Below are 18,480 nucleotides of genomic sequence, written 5' to 3'. Positions count from 1 at the left end.
GGGCTGGGCTAGATGGCCTTTGGGGAGCCCTTCTCCCAATTTCGCATTGAGACCATAGCAGAGGGCGGGACTAGATGGCCTTTGGGGAGCCCCTTCTCCCAATTCCACATTGAAACTTTAGCAGAGGGCTGGAATGTATGGCCTTTGGGGAGCCCCTTCTCCCAATTCCACATTGAAACCTTAGGAGGGGGCTGGACTAGATGGCCTTTGGGGAGCCCCTTCCTCCAATTCCGCATTCAAACCTTAGCAGAGGGCTGGACTAGATGGCCTTTGGGGACCCCCTTCTCCCAATTCCGCACTGAAACCTTAGCTTCGGAGGAGCCGGGCCCGACTCGGCGGCAGCGCTTGAGGGCCCGCCAGAGTGAGTGCCTGCCTTCCCTCCTTAATAATAATTTCTCCTCCCTATTCTACTAAATTAATAATTAAATTAAAAAAATATTGAAAAAATATTGGAAAAAAAGGGCGCCATCTTTACAAAATGTTTTGTAAATATTAACGAAATTTCGTAAATACCGAACTTTTTAAGGGAAAATTTTGTAATTATTTTAAATATCAAAACAAAAAAAACCCCCAAATACAAATCGATTTTAGAAACAAATTTTTGCGTTGTTACCCAGGCCTAATTTTTGCTGCTTAATTCAGTTGATGCTATCCATTGTATTTGCACCGATTCTGCTTCCATTATTTTCCCACCACAAACATAAACATTAGTCACAATTTTAAGCCAGTGAGGTTTATTTCCAAGTAATGATACATTGCCCTGACCCATTAATGCTGCTGATTTACACTGGACCAACACAGTGATTTGAAACACAATTTTGAAAGAGGCTTGTCAGAAATCAAAGCAAATGCCATGCAGCGTAAATGTAATAGAAACTGGCTTAAAGCAAAGACCTGTAAATCATGGGTGAGCAATGAGAAGAGAGGTGGCTCCATTACATGCTACACCAGGCACAAATATGCTTTAAAGTGCTGTAAAATAGAATAAATCAAAACCAGAAGTGGCTAGGCATCTACTTTAGTTTTTGGTTTTTGGCTTTTTGTGCCACTTCCTGAAAAAAAAAATCCATGAGTGGGAAAACTCTTTTTTCCCCCATGACAGAGCAAGTTTGCGGAGGGCCATACAGATTGATGAATCCCTAAAAAATTGTTTTAGCGTAATTACAGGGCTCGTTTATAACGTGTTTTCCTCAATATAATTTTGTGCCAGGCAGTAAAGCATGCCAAGACTGCTGAATGCTTCTTTCTCTCTTGACCGGTCTTCTCTTTGAAGTGCAGAACATAGAGGGGATTATTGCTTGAAGATATGGGCACATTTGCACATGTTTTAAAACTGAACTTATACAGGGAAGTCATAGGGAGGAGGGAGCAAGCAAGCTTGTTTTCTGCTGCCCTGGAGACTAGGACATGAAAAAAATGGCTTCAAACTACAGGAAAGGAGATGCCACTTGAACATTAGGGAGGACTTCCTAACTGTGAGAGCTGTTCAGCAGTGGAACTCTCTACACCCAAGTGTGGTGGAAGCTCCTTCTTTGGAGGCTTTTAAACAGAGGCTGGATGGCCATTTGTTGAAGGTGCTTTGAGTGTAATTTCCTACTTCTTGACAGGGGGTTGGACTGGATGGCCACAAGGTCCCTTCCAACTATGATTCTAGGGGATTTGTTACATCACATAGGGGTTTGTACATTTTCCCATTGTATAAAGACATTGTGGTTAGGGGGTCCTTCTACTGAGGTATTCTACTGTAGCTGTCATGGTTTATTTGCATTATGTTTTGTGCAGAAATATAATTCATTATATCCTTTCAGGTCAGTAGTTCAGACCCATAAAGCAGGAATCTTAGCTCTCTGCCTATAAGTGACTGTCTTATTCCCATGTTCTTGTCGAGATATTTAAGAAGTGGAGCATGCTAGCCTTGGAGCAGGTGCTTTGTTGCAATCCCTCTAATTGACATTGGTTAGAGATGGGAATTGCATGGTCTTCCAGATACTGGACTGTAACTTCCTGCAACTTCCAGCATTCTTCACTGTTGACTTTGCTGCTAAGGGCAGCTGAAACTTTTGGCCTTACATCATTTGGAAAGCCACATGATTCCTTACCCATTCTATCCAACTTAATGGCTGGATTTTTGGAGGTTGTGGGTTATATACACTGACCTCTGCTGGGAATGTTCTCAACTGCAGGGTAGTTCTGAATTATGGTTGATAATTTGAGAACTTTAACAGGTTACCTAAGCAAGTAGCTATGGTTATTTATTATTCGATTTACTTTATTTTTATCATGCCTTCCACCTAATGTAAGGCAGCTCTGATCTTAAAACTTAGCTTCCTTATGACATTGAATGCAATGAATTTGCATACTGACCTTTTTGAGCAATTCTGTATAGCCGTGAAATTGTGTATAGCACATAATTACACATTTCCCAAAGAGCCTTCTGGAAATCTGGGAGACTATAACGATGAGCAAACTTACTCAGCATGTGCAACAAGAAAGAAAGCCAGTTTGGGAGGAGGGGGCATAATCAGATGACATGGTTCCACGGTTTCTATCTTGTCTCCTGCACAGAATCCTTGTTAAGCTTCTGGTCACATTCCAGTAAAATAGAGGTCCGATTTTTCCCAATTCACTAAAATTTGACTGCTTAATTTGTGCATCCTAATTTTCTCTGTGAGATTCCCCTTTGGTTATACTTACTCTGATAGACCCCTGATAGAGATACAAGGTTACCCACCATAAACTAAGTACTGAAATTGATTAACTCAAAGTTTCATGTTGGCCATTACTTTTGACTTCAGTGAAAACATGTTAGCATTACTGTGAAATGCATTACCACATAGTAACACATTACTAATTCATTACATTCCCCGATTATTATTTTGTTATTGGATTCCTTGTGTGCTTTTATAAAAATACAGGGGGAAATGGAAAATAGTCCCAGATATCCTCAGATTACTCCACCTATCACCAAGAAGAAAACAGTGTTGTATTAGTTGTTAAATTACCGTGTTTCTTCAATTCCAAGACAATTTTTTACCATATAAACATCTATACAAATTGGATGCATTTTAGGATAGGTGGTTTTTTATCTATATAAATAAAGCTTTTTTTCTGTTGGTGGTACTGCTATCACTGTGCATCAAATTGAAGAAATACAGGTAATTTGGAAAACGTAATACTGTTGTATCCTTGTTTAACCCCCACCCCCAAAACCCGGTACATATAGTGTTTTCAACATGTAAGGGGTAACTTCCAGTCCTTATTTTCTTGCTGATTTTATTTTTGCTTTCATTTCAAATTATAATGGGGGACAGGATAAAATGTCAGTGACAACCACAGAACAGGGATGGAGAAACTGTGAGCTTCTTGCTGTTTCTGGACTGTGCATTCCTCTTAAATATTATTGTTTTCCAGTGGTTGCTCTTTCAATAGTAACTTGGGGAAAGAGCCAGTCCCTCTGCACCCTCTCCTCACCATTCCATGCTACCATACAAAATATTGTTCCTTTGGGTCTTCTGGCTCTTTCTGGAGGGATTGCTACTTGAAGCTGGAGTGAGAAGGTGATGCTCACTGTCCACAACCTGCATTTTAGCCATTACTATTGTCCAATAATGATTAATGATTTTGAAATCACAGGGAATGTAAGACATAGATCATTAAACCAATGATGTGTAGTAAGATCCCTGTATCTGTGGGGAAATACATTTAAAGTGGACCACGTTTACATGATACGGTGGATACAATCAACCACATTAAATTGCTTCATTTTCAGTCTCTATGTTGTAAGACCTAGAGATTACTAGAGAGATATCCTCTCTAGTCCTAGAGAAGCATACCATAGATTCACCTAGAAGAGCTAGCAATTGTCTGGAGAGACCATTTTTCCCCCTGTGAATCTGTGGCTATGGGACTTGACATTGTAGTTGATTTTAATGGTAGTCGGTTTTTTCATTAGCTTTCAGTGATGTTACTAATAGTTCTCCTTTCCCTACTTCTTTCATAGTTTATTAGCAAATGTATGTAATCTTCTAGTAATTTATGTAATCTTCTTGCCCCCAGAATATAGTGAAGGTTTTTTTTTACTGTTCACAGTTCAGCATTTCTTATGAATGCCTTTCTAAAAATACAAAAAGCTTAACTTCAGATGCCATGCATAATTGAAGAGGGTATGAGCTCTACTGACATCAAGCATTAGTTTAACATCCAGTTATATTGTGCTTTTTTGCCAAGAAGGTACTTTTTCTGGGCACCATGATATAAATATTGCAGGAGAATTTCCCTTCCCCTGAGATTGAGTTTATATTCCTAATTCATGCCACGTGGTTTTGACATTTCCACATATAGTTTTCAGAACAAGCTGGATATAATTTTGACTGCCAGTTTGCTAAAATATCATTTTCAGTTTTTACCTGGATGTGGAAGTTTATTGGTTAAGCTCATCCTTAACAGTATTGAAATACATTGATGTTTAAGGGTCTTTATAAAATCGTAGAATTCTGCTATGAAATTTCAGAGTAGAGCATGTGACTTCTCTCAAAGGTAAGTTCTGGAATATATGAAAATGGCTCATATTTTACTAGATTTTTGTTCTACATTCTCCCAATATTGTCTACATCAGCATTCCCAATGCAGTGCCTTCCAGATGCTTTGGACTACTCACCCCACCATCTCCGGCAGTGTGAGCTTGGCTTGATGCCTATGGCATCAGCAAGGAGTTCAGTGTAGTTAAGTTGCATTATATGGCTCTACACTGACCATATAAAGCACTCTCAAACCATATTATATGGCAGTGCAGATGGGGCCTTTGGCAAAGCCTGGTCTAGTCTGCCACCAAGCAGTAATCCCTTCCCAAAGCTCTATTTCCTTTTATGTACTTTTCTGTTGGACAAGATAGTATGATATTGCCATCAGATTCATATTCCATAACCTTGTCGTTTGATGCTTAAGTTGCCTTCTCTAGATCAAACAATCACGAATATTACAGATGAGGATTATCTCAATCAGTTTCATTAGCAACTGCAAGGATAAATGCATAGAAACCTATGCTGCTAGTTTTGATGACACCATTGCACTTCTCCAAAACAATCACAGATGAAGTGGTGATGGTGGTAAAATTTTCAGACCAAGGTTTCAGTGGTTTTGATATTGCATGAAAAACTGAGAGAGGCCATAAACTAAACTTTTGTAAAACCATTTCTGCAAGAAAATAAAAGAAGAGAACTCTGCTCAGAAATATTATTATTTCTGGTTATTATCAACACAAGAGCAAAAGAATGTTATCAGTGTAGCAACAGCAATGTGTGAGTTATGCACTGTGCTTTAAATGCGTCAACCTTCTGGCATTTGCTACTGAAAGCACTGAAATTCTCCTTTCATGAAACTAATGGTTGAGGCTGACTTTCAGGCTTTATTTGCTTTGGAATACAGTTCCATCATTGTGTAATTTAATTTGCCAGAGTCCCAGAGAAATAATTCATCACTTGCTGACTTTGTTAATATCAGATGCATGCAAGAGACCTTGCAGGGATGGAAATGGTGATTTTTAAGAAGTTAATATTAATGTAGCAGAGCTGCGACTAATAATGCTCATTCTCCCTCTACCAACTCATTACTCTTTTGTCAACTCAACATTTCAGGGATGTGTCATCTGAATCAGACAACAACATCAGACAGATAAATCAAGAGGCGGCCCACCGAAGGTTTCGATCCAGGAGACACATTAGTGAGGATTTGGATCCGGAGCCTTTGGAAAGTGGAGACGTACCTGAAGTAGGTGCAGGAGCTGGATTTTTGCCCTGTTGTCATAACAATTAAACCCACATGTGGTTTTGCATGCTGTCCCTTTAAAATGTTTGGAATTAAAGGTTCCAAAATAACTGTGTGTTAAAGGAAAATGTTTAAAGGATCAATTGCAAAAGGTTTGAAGAAAACATTACTCTGCCTCTCCTTAGTCAGCCAGCCTTGTTGTTGTCTTTCATAAAAAAAAGTCATCTCTCTTCCTTGGCTATTATGTGCTATTTATTTATATTATTTATTTATCATATCAGAAGTGAACCAAGGGTACAGTTGTAATGTATTTTAAAAACAAAACATTTAAAAACATGGCATTATACTAAATGTCCTTTGACCAGTAGCTGGCCACTTGGAGTGCCTCTGTGTTGCTATAAGAAGGTCCTCCATTGTGCATGTGACAAGGCTCAGGCTACATTGTAATACATGGTCTGTGACCTTACTGGGAAAATAAGATTGACTCAAGGAACAAGACAGGGATACCCCCTTTCACCTACCCTATTCGCAATAGTTATAGAAATGCTAGCAAATATGATACAAGAGGATATAAATATAAAGAGTATCGGGAAGGAGGGAAAATACAATATATGTTTATTTGCAGATGATACACTACTAACCTTCAGAAAGCTATTAGAACAGATAAAAAGAATTTAGAAGCACATTTAACAGAGTTTGGGAAATTACAGGCCTTAAAGTTAATTGGGATAAATCAGAAATCTTATTATTTAACCGCATTAAAGAAGAAGAAGAGAAATTAAGAGAATGGAGATTGGGCAGAATAAAAATAAAGAACTCAATAAAGTATTTAGGAATTAATATATCTAAAGAAATCGATAATCTAGAAGGGGATAATTTAATCAAATTAAGAAAAAACATTAAGGATATTCTGGTTAAATATGCGAAGTTCAAATTGTCATGGTTCGGTAGAATAGCTTTAATAAAAATGAAAAAATTACCTAAAATAATATTTTTGTTTATGATGCTACCTATTAAAATCTCAGCTGGAGAAATCAGAAAGTGGCAGAATATGATAAACACCTTCTGCAATTACAATAAAAGAGCTAGAATTAATAAAGAGGGTCCTCCATTGTGCATGTGACAGGGCTCAGGCTGCATTGTAATATGTAGTCTGTGGCTTGCTCTTCTCCACACTCGCATGTCGTGGATTCCACTTTGTAGCCACATTTCTTAAGGTTGGCTCTGCATCTCGTGATGCCAGAGCACAGTCTGTTCAGTTCCTTCCAAGTAGCCCAGTCTTCTGTGTGCCCAGGGGGAGTCTCATTTGGTATCAGCCATGGCTTGAGGTTCCAGGTTTTAGCCTGCCACTTTTGGACTCTCACTTGCTGAAGTGTTCCTGTGAGTATCTCTGTAGATCATAAAAAGCTATTTCTTGATTTAAGGCATTGGCATGCTTGTTGATATCCAGACAGAGGATGGGCCAGAGATGTCACTGCCTTTGTTCTTTCATTATTGGTTGCCACTTCCCAGCGGATTCAGGTGGTGCAATACTGGCTAAACAGTATAATTTCTCCAGTGGTGCAGGGTGTAGACATCCTATGGTATTGCGGCATGTCTCATTAAGTGCCATTTGCTAAAAATTTGCTAATAGTTTTTGCTAATAGTCCTTAATAGTCCTTCCTGTTATTGCTAACAATAATTACGTAATAGGAAAAACAAAAAAAAGGGTTTCTTATTGCTTACGAAAGCCGTAGGGAGCTGTCATCCAAAAAAGTAACTTTCCCATGTTCTGCAGTGTACATATTTCAATAAAGGTTGTGTGGTCTTATTCATAGTAAAGTCTATTGCACTTAATAGCACTTACATTCTGAGTGGGCATTCCTGGAATTGGATTTGACTTTTAACGTGTGTTTACCACAATGGGAGTTTGCAGTTAACGATTTTTAAAAACATCTCTCAAATTTAGTCTTGGTTGTGCCAAACTAATTGGAAATTCAGCTAGTAGCTTCGGAAGGTGGACATGCATTCAAATGTACATCCAGAAAATTATATGTCTGGCAAACTAGCTTTCACACATGGGACTTGAGCCAATATCAGCCAGAAATCATTGTAAAACGTTGGCCTCCGGGAAGTCATTCCATCGCTTTGGCTCTGCAACTGTAAAATGTCTTGCTCATTATTGATGGGTGACTTTGCTCTATGTAACAAATATTCCTGGAACAAGACTCTTGCTGAATAACTCATGTAGAACCCTTAATTACATTATATACATAATTAAATATGGGAAGAGGAGATCATTACCCTATTTGCATACAGCTATGCAAATAAAATGAACTTGACAAACACGTTCCGTGTTAGTCTCTTGTAGAAAAAATAACTAACAAGCTTGTGCCACAAGACTCGGGTGTATTTAGAAACATTATTTATGCCTCACTAATGCAAGTAAAAAAAAAAACCCACGTATAAATTTGCTGGAAGGACAACAATGTACCTTATGAGCTGTAGTAACAAATCCATATGTTTTCAGAGGTATGAATGTTCCTTTCTGCACATCATATTTCTATTGCTTTTGCATTTACATCAGTAGAAAAACAATGATTGTAAGATATCACATGTATCTGTGAAATATACACACACATTAAATTCCATACCGGATATTGTAGAATCTTAACTAATCCTAATGAATAAATGTGATTGTCTTTTGCACATGATTGTCTCCAACAGCCATTGAGTAGTGCAGTGATATAACTCAGCTGAATATTGGAGCCCCCGTTGGCACTATAGGTTAAACCTTTGTGCTGGCAGGACTGCTTACCAAAAGGTCAGTAGTTTGAATATGCGGAGTGGAGTGAGCTCCCATCTGTCAGCTCCAGCTTCTCATGCGGAGACATGAGAGAAGCCTCCCACAGGATGGTAAAACATCTGGGCATTTCCTGGGCAATGTCCTTACAGATGGCCAATTTTCTTACACCAGAATCAACTTGCAGTTTCTCAAGTCACTTCTGACACACACACAAAGCTGAATGTCTGGTATTACATTAACAGGTTGTACATATAAACAACATTATCCTCATATTGAACAAATCTTATCCATAGCAACTTGAATAATTTTTATAATCTTGTTTCTCAAGATTAAACTAAATGTGTATATATATATATCTATATGTTTATATCTATGTATCACTTTTGGTCCTGCCGTTTGCTTATTGCCCATGCCAATTGCAAATCAGCCACAAATACCCAAGTTAAATATGTATGCAATCTGGAAGTAATGGGGAAGTTGGTGATTACGTTGAGCAAAATTAAACCATGAAAATTTCCCAAAATGTCATGTTGTCCATCACCAATCAGATGTTGATTTATACCACAGTTCAAACTGGGAGCAGATGTGATGGGTGAATAATTTCTGAAATCCAGACACCTACAGCATTCCTACCATCCTCTAAACTAGTGGTCTGATTTTTTAAAGATTAGTTTGGCAGGATTTGTTCTTGATAAACCTATGCTGGCTCCTACTGATCGTTGCATTGTTGTCAAAATACTTCTGTATAATGTAATACACTATTTTCCTGATATTGAGGTGAGGCTGACTAGCTTGTAGTTTCTGTGATCTTCATTTTTGCCTTTTTTTTAAATCAGAAGAGTGTTTGCTTATCTCCTGTGAACCTCACCTGTTCTCAAAATGAAAGGTTCTGCAAATATGTGAGCAAGGTCCTTCAGTATTCATTCGGCTCTGAAAACTAATTTAGGCTAACTAGGTGACACCTAATTAACTCCTTATCAATCTTGATTTGTAATCCAGATTCCTTGTCAATGTCTGTGATGATGCATCAAAGCACACAGTCCTCTGTATTGGGCAATCCTACCTTTTTGTTCGGTTCCATTAACATTTGACCATGACTGGTTTACCAGGTAATTAATGTAAAGTCAAAAGGAGAGGTTTTTTGGACCCTTGGCAAATGAAATGGCTCCTGAAGTTATCTTGCCTATGAAACATTCTAATCCTTAGAAATTATGTTAATGCTTCAGTGATTCCCAACCTGATGAGTAACTAAAGACAGAAGATCTCACTGTTCTGTAATTAGGAGAAGTAAGTGTCTCCTATTTGTAGTTATGGGAGGCACTCACTTGGGGCCTTTCCACACGGTCCCTATATCCCAGTATCTGATCCCAAATTATCTGATTATCCCAGATTATTTGGCAGTGGAGACTCATATAATCTAGTTTAAAGCAGATAATCTGGGATATAGGGCAGTGTAGAAGGGGCCATACCTGCTATGCAATATACTCATTCCTTTTAAAGGCTGGCAAGTAGATTTCATCATTATTTCTGCTATCTACTATCTTCACTTCCTCCATCCCCAATAGGTTAAGAGCAATAGCGATTATCAAATGCAAACCATGCTTCAGGGACTTTTTAATAGCACATATCGCTTTGCTAAGTTCCTTTGATCAGCACCCAGCTGAGACTGTGTACACATTCTTTGGAATGGCTGTGCAGAGACTTCATGGCAGAGAAAGTGCTCTTTGCATATTTAACACAAGCACTTTCCTTTTCCTCAGCCTTGGGAAACCATTTCAGAAGAAAATGCAAACAGTGATTCCTTAAGCCTGTCCTTGCCACCTCCACCTGCTTCGCCCGTCTCTCGGACCACTCCTCAGGAACTGTCTGATGAACTGAACCGAAGACTTCAGATCACTCCTGATTCCAATGGGGAACAACTCTCTTCTATGATTGTAAGTACCCCTTATACAATATTTAAGTTGCCATTCTTCCAGGTATGCCAATTTACATTTCTGGAATTCTTATAAAAAAGGTTGATAACCTACACGGTTTCAGTCCAGGCTCCTTGAGACACCCTGTCCCCTTGTACAAACCTGGTAGATAATTAAGGTCCAGCGAGCAGACCTTGGTTTCAACCAAGGCACTTTCTCCCATGCGTCTTAAGAGGACCAGGGAGGGCCCATGTGAATTGAAACATTCACACCTAGCTCCAAAAAGCAAGAGTTCTTTGTCCCACCCTGGACGTTCCACAGATAGATAAACCCGTTTTTCCTAGTTTCCAACAAACCTTACAACCTCCTTTAGAGCAGCATAACAGCTTCACTCCAACCTGCTCCGCAGAGCAAAGCCTTTGAACATAGACCTCCTCAGAGAAAAAGCTCTCCAGAATTGTGTTCTAAAATACAGTTATATCCCATTGGGTGTGGGCCAAGCTTGCTGGTTGACCTACATTACCAGCTGCACATAATAATTACCATCATAAGGTTTTTCTTCAACACACACATACACTTGGCCCTGCTACAACTTACTGTAACATAATTTTCCCTATGTACTGCATAGTCTGCATAGGGAGGCATCCAAACATTGAGTACATTTGGATACATCCTTACTTCAATTAGACTTTTAATTAGACTCTTACTTTAATTAGACAGTCTACAATTAATCAAGGTTCACATCCCATTAAACTTAGTAAACATATAGTTCAGATGAAACCCTAGACATGCAAAGTGGGAAGGGCTTCAGTAAATTGAGTCTGAGTAATATAGTTACTCAGCCCCAGTGGCACAGTGGGTTAAACCGTTGAGCTGCTGAACTTGGTGACTGAAAGGTTGCAGGTTCATCTACGAGGAGCGGCATGAGCTCCTGCTGTTAACCCCAGCTTCTGCCAACCTAGCAGTTCGAAAACATGCAAATGTGAGTAGATCAATATGTACCTCTGGCGGGAAGGTAATCGTGCTCCATGCAGTCATGCTGGCCACCTGATCTTGGAAGTGCCTACGGACAATGCCAGCTCTTTGGCTTAGAAATGGAGATGAGCACCAACCTCCAGAGTCAGACATGACTTAATGTCAGGGAAAAACCTTTACCTTTACCTTAATATAGTTAATCCTTAGAGAGAACATTTTCAATCTAGCCCATGAATTATCAAATCTACAAAAGTTGATTGATTATCCTTATATTTAGGGATGATTGTCCTTATATATAGAATTGGAATGTATGTGCTATTGTATAGGAGACATATGAATTGCGTTTGCCCACCCCAATGTAATTGGCTTTTTGTAACGAAACATTAAGAATTAGATGCAATCTACCATTCTGTGTCTGCAGGTGCAATAAAGGCTTATGACTAATATTCCCAGGATATCAGAGAGGATCGGGTTTCTAATAGGGTATCTTAACAGGGGGAAATGAAATGATTCGTACACAGTGAATCACAATTTAATGGGACATCTTATCAGCTTGTCTTTTGTTGTTCAGGAGATATGAAAGCTAAATATGGAAAGGTAATTTTAAGTATGGCTATAAAATACTTAGCAAATATGCATTTTGTTCCTGGAGATAGATAAAGGCTTAGGTTACCTGAATGTCAGTAGACAATGAAGTTCTGCTGAAATGGTCATTCCTGTGCATGATTCCATAAAAAGGCATGTCAAGTTGGCCAAGTGTTTATATAACCTAGAAAATGCTTTTATTGAACTACACTTGCAAAACTTATGATAATGGAATGCTAGAGGATTAATATAATGCTCTCTTCATGTGATCACCATGGCTGTTTGCCAATTTGCTTGAAAGTCATCAATCATTTACAGACTTTTCTGGTCAAGTCAGTTCTTGGTTGGGTGTGATGAACCAATCCTGTAACTTTCTTTTGCTCATGCAGCTAGTGTGGTTTGATGTGAAATGAGGAATCCTATCAAATTGCTTTAATAATTTTTGACTGACATATATTCTGTTTGAAATAATTCCATAGTTAATACAAGGTTATGGGAAGCACACAACTGCCTTTTTGTCATAGCTCTGATGGCTGCCAGTCCATTTCCAGGCATAATCCCTATATAGCTCAGCTTCAGGTTACTTAAAGGCCTAAATAATAATAATAATAATCACCATCATCATCATCATCATCATCATCATTTATACTCCGCCACTATCTCCCCAAGGGGACTCGAGGCGGCTAACATGAGGCCAAGCCCAAGAATAACAATAAAGCAACGTAAAAAACAAACAAGCAAATAATAACATCAAAGTAAAAAGCAAACAATAACAAAATAGACAATAAAAATGCAAAATAAAATGGTAGACGGAATAAGACACAGTGGGTGGACCAAATGCAAAGGGTACAATTTATAAAACCTTGGGTGAGATGAATAAATGGAGTAATGTGTCTGAGCGGAGGCTCAGGAGGTGTGAACAATGGGATTAACTTTCACTAAGGGATGGGAAAAAGTGCATCAAGAGGACAGATCTATACTGGGATGGACTTGGTATGGGGATTTGTGTTCATTCGTCAAAGGCATGCCAGAAGAGCCAGGTTTTTAGGCCTTTCTTAAAGGTTGCCAGGGTAGGAGCTTGCCTAATCTCGATGGGTAGCAAGTTCCACCACCGAGAAGGCCCTCTCCCTCATCTCCAGAAGCCGTGCTTGTGATGGAGGTGGGAGTGAGAGGAGGGCCTCCCCAGAGGATCGAAGAGATCATTTAGATTCGTAGAATGAAATGTGGTCATGAAAGTAGTCGGGTCCCAAACCATTCAGGACTTTGTAGGTGATAACCTGTACCTTGAATTGGGACTGGAAAATGAACGGCAGCCAATGGAGCTCCTTAAACATGGGGGTAGACTGCTCCCTATAATTCACTCCAGTTAACAGTCTGGCTGCCAATCGTTGGAACAATTGAAGTTTCTGGGCCGTCTTCGGGCAGCCCCATGTAGAGTGCATTGCAATAGTCCACTCTAGAGGTAACTAAGGTGTGGACCACTTTATAGTTCCATTATTGCACTAAGATTGTCTGGAGGGGCCTTTCACTCTTTCCTACCATGTTCTCAGACTCATTCAATGGGAACAAGGGAGAGGGGCTTCATAGTTGCTGTTCCCAGACTTTGGCCCAAGCACTGATGTTTCCTAGTGAAGATTTCATCCTTGCTTCCATGGTTTCCAGATTTTGGCATTTGGTCTGTTCTTCACTTGGCATGTTCCCTATGCCAACATATTTACATCTACTCCCCAGCTTCCCAACATTCAGTGCTAAGACCCTGGTCAAGACAACTCTACCCTGACATTCTGGCAGAAATAGCAAACTGACAGAATTTAGAAATTGGAGGAGGTGCTACCAAAGCTCTCAGAATCCACCAGCCCACATGATCAGTGGGGACACTAACTGGGGGGAGTTCTCTGAGTTTTGTTTCAAATATGCTATTTTTAAGCACACTGAACCTGGAAAAATAGAGCCGTTCCTTTTCTTATCTAGAACCAAAAGTGTAGGAGGAAGATGCAATTTCCAATTGTCCTCGTACTTGAAAGCATGTTTTCTCATCAATTCAGTGTTGACATATAGTAATACTATGAATGAAAGACCTCCACGATTAATTGCCCTGCTCTGCTCCTCTCACCATGGAGCCATTACTACTTTGACAGAGTCAATATGTCTGTAGAGTAGTCTTCTAATTTTCTTACTGCCTTTTATTTTACCAAGCATTATCAAGGTTTGTCCAGTGAATCACATTGTCTCACAATATGTCCAAAGTATGACAACCCCAGTTTAATCATCTTCCCCCTCTAGATATACTGTTAAAGTATGGGTGGGATCGCAACTAAGGAAAGGAGAAGTTTCTGAGGTCTCAATTTTGTTAAATTTTGCATACCTAGCAAATACTTAACAGTTCTCTGGACTGAATTCCTGCATGAATGGATTTATTTGATATGCAATTGGCTGCAAGTCAAACGTTTGTTCCAAAAAGCAGGAGAAATGCTGATGCTGGGAAGAGAATACAGGCGACATGAAATATTTATTGCTTAAGTATTTGTCTCAACCAAAATGGCTTTAAAAAAGATTCTTTCCATTAGGCTTGCATCAATTAACCTTTATTTAAGAGGTTTATAAAACTTAGCCGTTATTACCCTAGGCCCATCCTGAGAAAATCACTGTGAAATTTTGGTTACTTTTACTGGCCTGTCAAATATAGTAATTGTAACTTTGGGAAGTTATTATAACAAGTGTTCAGATTCATGTAAGGTATGACCTTCGCCACTAACTAAAAAAAAGGAAGTTTATTGTGTGGATTTCACTCGATCAGTGAAAGGACATCTTGAAAGAGCTCTCGTGAGGTTCCCCTGCTAAAGATGGATAACATTTTCTTGGAATAAAAGAAGATCATTTCAGCTTTAGACTCAGTGAGGAGGAAAAATTGTGTCTCATGCCAAAAGAATAAGATCTGCATAACTCTGAGAGGTTACCCTGGTGTCATAGCCTTTAAGAATTCAACACAAGCCATTAATTCTGGCCACATGTGAACCTTTTTACGACATTTATTTTTCTACCTCCTGCCAAATAGGAAATATTGGCTAGAATTTAGGATTCCCCATTCACTCCCTACTGATATTCAAAGCAAAAAAGCTACAGTAGTTCAGCAGCATGAAGCCTACAAAGCAGTGTTTCCCAATTTTGGATTCCTGAAAACCACCATCTCCATTTAGCTTGGATGATAATTGAAGTTATGGGGTTTCTAGTCCATTGAAATTGTAGGGCTCAATGTTGGGAAAAACTGCAGAATTAGCCAGTCTTGCAAAATGATACACAGATCAAAATTGCCACTGGAAAAAAAAACACTGCAGAGTCAAAACTAGCACAAAATCTGTTTTCTTCCTCTTTAACTTACCAGGGTTTGATAGGAAACAAATCTATGTAACACAGAGGAAAACAAACTCATTTGGGATTAAAATTTGCAAGTGCACAAGAGAAAGTACATTAGCCTGAGGGGGATGTTCAAACTCCAGCATCTCTAAGTAGGAATGAGAAAAAAACCCTGTCTCATTCTCTGCCTGCCATTCAGTACAGACAGTAGTAGGTTTGTGTGCAGATTTAGATTGGTTGGTTGGTTCCCTTGTTTGGTTTGTTCGATGGCCATAACAGCAGAGGCTCAGCATCCATGTTTTTTCCCACTACAACAAAACAGCGGCTGTTGAAAATTGGTTGCCTTCAGTTTTCATGAAGTGTGGGAGATAGGTAGCCGCTAGAAGGAAAAGCACGAGGGGAGAAAAGGCACCACCTGCAAATCAAGAGAAAAAAGAGGACTTTTAAAAGGAAGCCCAGGGTATGATAGATTCAGGTCATCACTCTTCCTTCCCTGGGAAGTGGGGAAGCCTCCTTAAAATAATAAAAAGCTGTGTGTTGCAGGGAGAGAGCAGTGTGCATCTGTAGCACCTGTCTTCTCTATCCTAGAAATAGTTTTAACTAAAGCATCAAACCCAATCTCCTCTACAGACAGAAAGGAAAGGATTGCAGAGAGAGTGGTATCTTAACTCTGATGTTTTTAATCCTGGTCTTAATGAAGGATATAAGGACAAACAATCCGTAAAATGACAGGAAGGGGAGCCTGGGAAGTCCCTCCCATAACGAGCCAGATAGAAAATGTATCTTTTGGCTTCCTGGATCAAAAACGGATTTCTGTCCTCCCAGATTCGGGAGGCTCCCGGAAAATGGATCGGGACCCCCACCGAAATCCAGGACACTGAAACAAGCCTAGACAGTAGTGAGCTAAAAGGACTACCTGTCCAGTTTGACTTATAGAAGCTGAAGTAATTCAGTCTTGTTGGATGGAAAAATATGCAAAGAGGGAAACACAGAAGGATGCCAAGGAGGGGCTGAATTTATTTATAGCATGAATGCAAAAAACCTACTGTAAAATTGATGTCTCTCTTGTTTATGTTCTAGCCCATTTACTCGTTATTTCACCAGCCCAGAAGACACCGTGCTCAGAAGTAAAGCTCTCAAATTCATAAATAATAACAATTCCAGTTTAGTCCACCTCAATTATAGCTCACTCCAGGGAGCTTGCTTGCATAAGCAAGAAAAGGGGGGCTGTCACCCATCTCACCACAGTTAAGAAATAATTTGTGAATTTGGCTTTCTGTGAGGGGTCAGAACGAGGAAGAATATGGTTCACCAGCAATTGTTGGTTGCTCTTGCTCATAGAAATTGCAAGCCTAGAAACAATGAACATTTCTATAGGACTTAATGGTGTTCAAAAGCACTTCTTGAATTTTGTTATGTTCCTTGATAAGCACTGAAAATAAATATTGAATAATTATTGCAACAACCCTACAGTATAATCCATTCATTTCTCACATGTCGATATCATTTTCAACTAGGAAGATGGTCAGTTATTAGTATTATTTCTCAACATTGTTGTGGTTGAGAGGCAAGCAATTTGCATGGATTTTTTCTAGTCATTCACTACTTTACTTATATAATTAAAGATAAAGATTTTCCCTATCTATTCTTGATGTTTGAAGCAGGTTTTAGAACCATCAAAGTTTCAAGTTTCAAACGTTGAACTGAGGAGAGTGGAAGAAGGGCAGATATAATATGAAAATGTCATTCTGACTTATTTCATTTTCAGGGGAAATGCCAAATAAGATGTAAATTTAATGACCCACTGTGTTTTCTTCCTTCAGCAAAGAGATCCTTCTGCAAGGTTAAGGTCTTGCAGCGTAACTGATGCAGTTGCTGAGCAGTCCCATTTAACACTGGTAAGTACAGTTTTCTCATTCATGGTTTCAGTCTTTGTTCGGTGATTTGTATAGTGACTTCAATTTTTGTTGTGTTTAGGCCCACAGCACTGAAATTAGTTCAGTGATGGTCCAACCATCTAATCCAAACTTTCTTGTGTACGGTGGATACACAGCACAGTTCCTGGAATAAGGATGCCCTTGTTTCAAATTGGACAAGGTGCATGAAACCACATGTAATGATACTGCTGTTGCTTGGCGAGATGAGGTCTAGAGTTCAAAACTATCTGTACTTAGAGAGCTGAATTCATAGCTTTGTAAGGTCTTAGAATGGAAGCAACTAGATGGGCCATGTAATACCCTGGAAAATGCACATCCAGTCCATTTAAGTCCTCCAAAGATGGAGAGCCCACTCTGTCCAAGGCAATCTATTTTATTATTCAACTCCTCTGGCAATAAAAAAGGACTTCTTAATGTTTAGGCAGAATCTCTTTTTTTGCAATTTGAATCCATTGATTGCATTTTAATCTTTGAAGCTGCAAAAACTAAGCTCACCCCCATCTTCTGAGTCATTGTTTCTAAATCTGGATGAAAATTACCATGACTTAAGTCTATATTTTTATTACAAAATACACATTTAGAAGATGATTTATCCAGAATGGCTTGACTTTATATGCATTTGATGCCCTCCTTTGCGCCAAGAACTATGTCTCAAAATTTGGAGAAGAACAAAATCCAAAAAATTTGACTATGCTCCAATCCAGTATTAGTTCCACAGGTGCAGGTCAAGCAAGTTTGCTATGAAATATATGCATTGAACAAAATCAATTTTTGACATGCCCAAATTAACTCCCTGCCTTGTGTTCCTTTCTGTGTGGTTTGTCATTGAAAGACATCTTTTTAAAAAGGCTAATCACATTACTGTAACAAAACGCTTGCCACCTTCTTCCTAGCTTGTATGAGAATGTATTCAAGATGGTTACAGGACTAGTCTGTTATCCATGGCACATTGCACAAATAAGAATGATTTCTTCACTTGTTTTTCTCTCCTTTATAATGTCAATTAACTTGAAAATTGTCACAGTTCACGAATAATTTTTAGAAATTCTCTGAAGGCTGGGAGCTATTATATGGGATCAGACCTCTAACCTTACATTAGTTTTTTTCCTGTTTAGCAATTAAGTTATACTCTCTATGCCCACTCATTTATGCATGCACACACATTTAC

The 18,480-nt window shown here is 39.0% G+C and overlaps 1 protein-coding gene across 9 annotated transcripts in view; it reads left to right on the top strand.

The window, feature by feature from the left end:
* Positions 1-18,480, top strand: part of NEDD4L (NEDD4 like E3 ubiquitin protein ligase) — a 304,699-nt gene that overhangs the window by 230,602 nt on the left and 55,617 nt on the right. For all 9 annotated transcript variants that reach the window (XM_060761330.2, XM_060761329.2, XM_060761328.2 and 6 more), the window contains 3 exons: positions 5,634-5,766; positions 10,309-10,482; positions 17,199-17,273. In XM_060761330.2, the coding sequence (XP_060617313.1) occupies positions 5,634-5,766; positions 10,309-10,482; positions 17,199-17,273 (382 nt within the window). The remainder of the gene's footprint in view (positions 1-5,633; positions 5,767-10,308; positions 10,483-17,198; positions 17,274-18,480) is intronic.

Source organism: Anolis sagrei, chromosome 2 (genome assembly GCF_037176765.1).
Source record: "Anolis sagrei isolate rAnoSag1 chromosome 2, rAnoSag1.mat, whole genome shotgun sequence".
Taxonomy (NCBI): Eukaryota; Metazoa; Chordata; class Lepidosauria; order Squamata; family Dactyloidae; genus Anolis; species Anolis sagrei.
The sequence above is the reverse complement of the archived record's forward strand: the minus strand, read 5'-3'. Positions and strand labels throughout refer to the sequence as shown.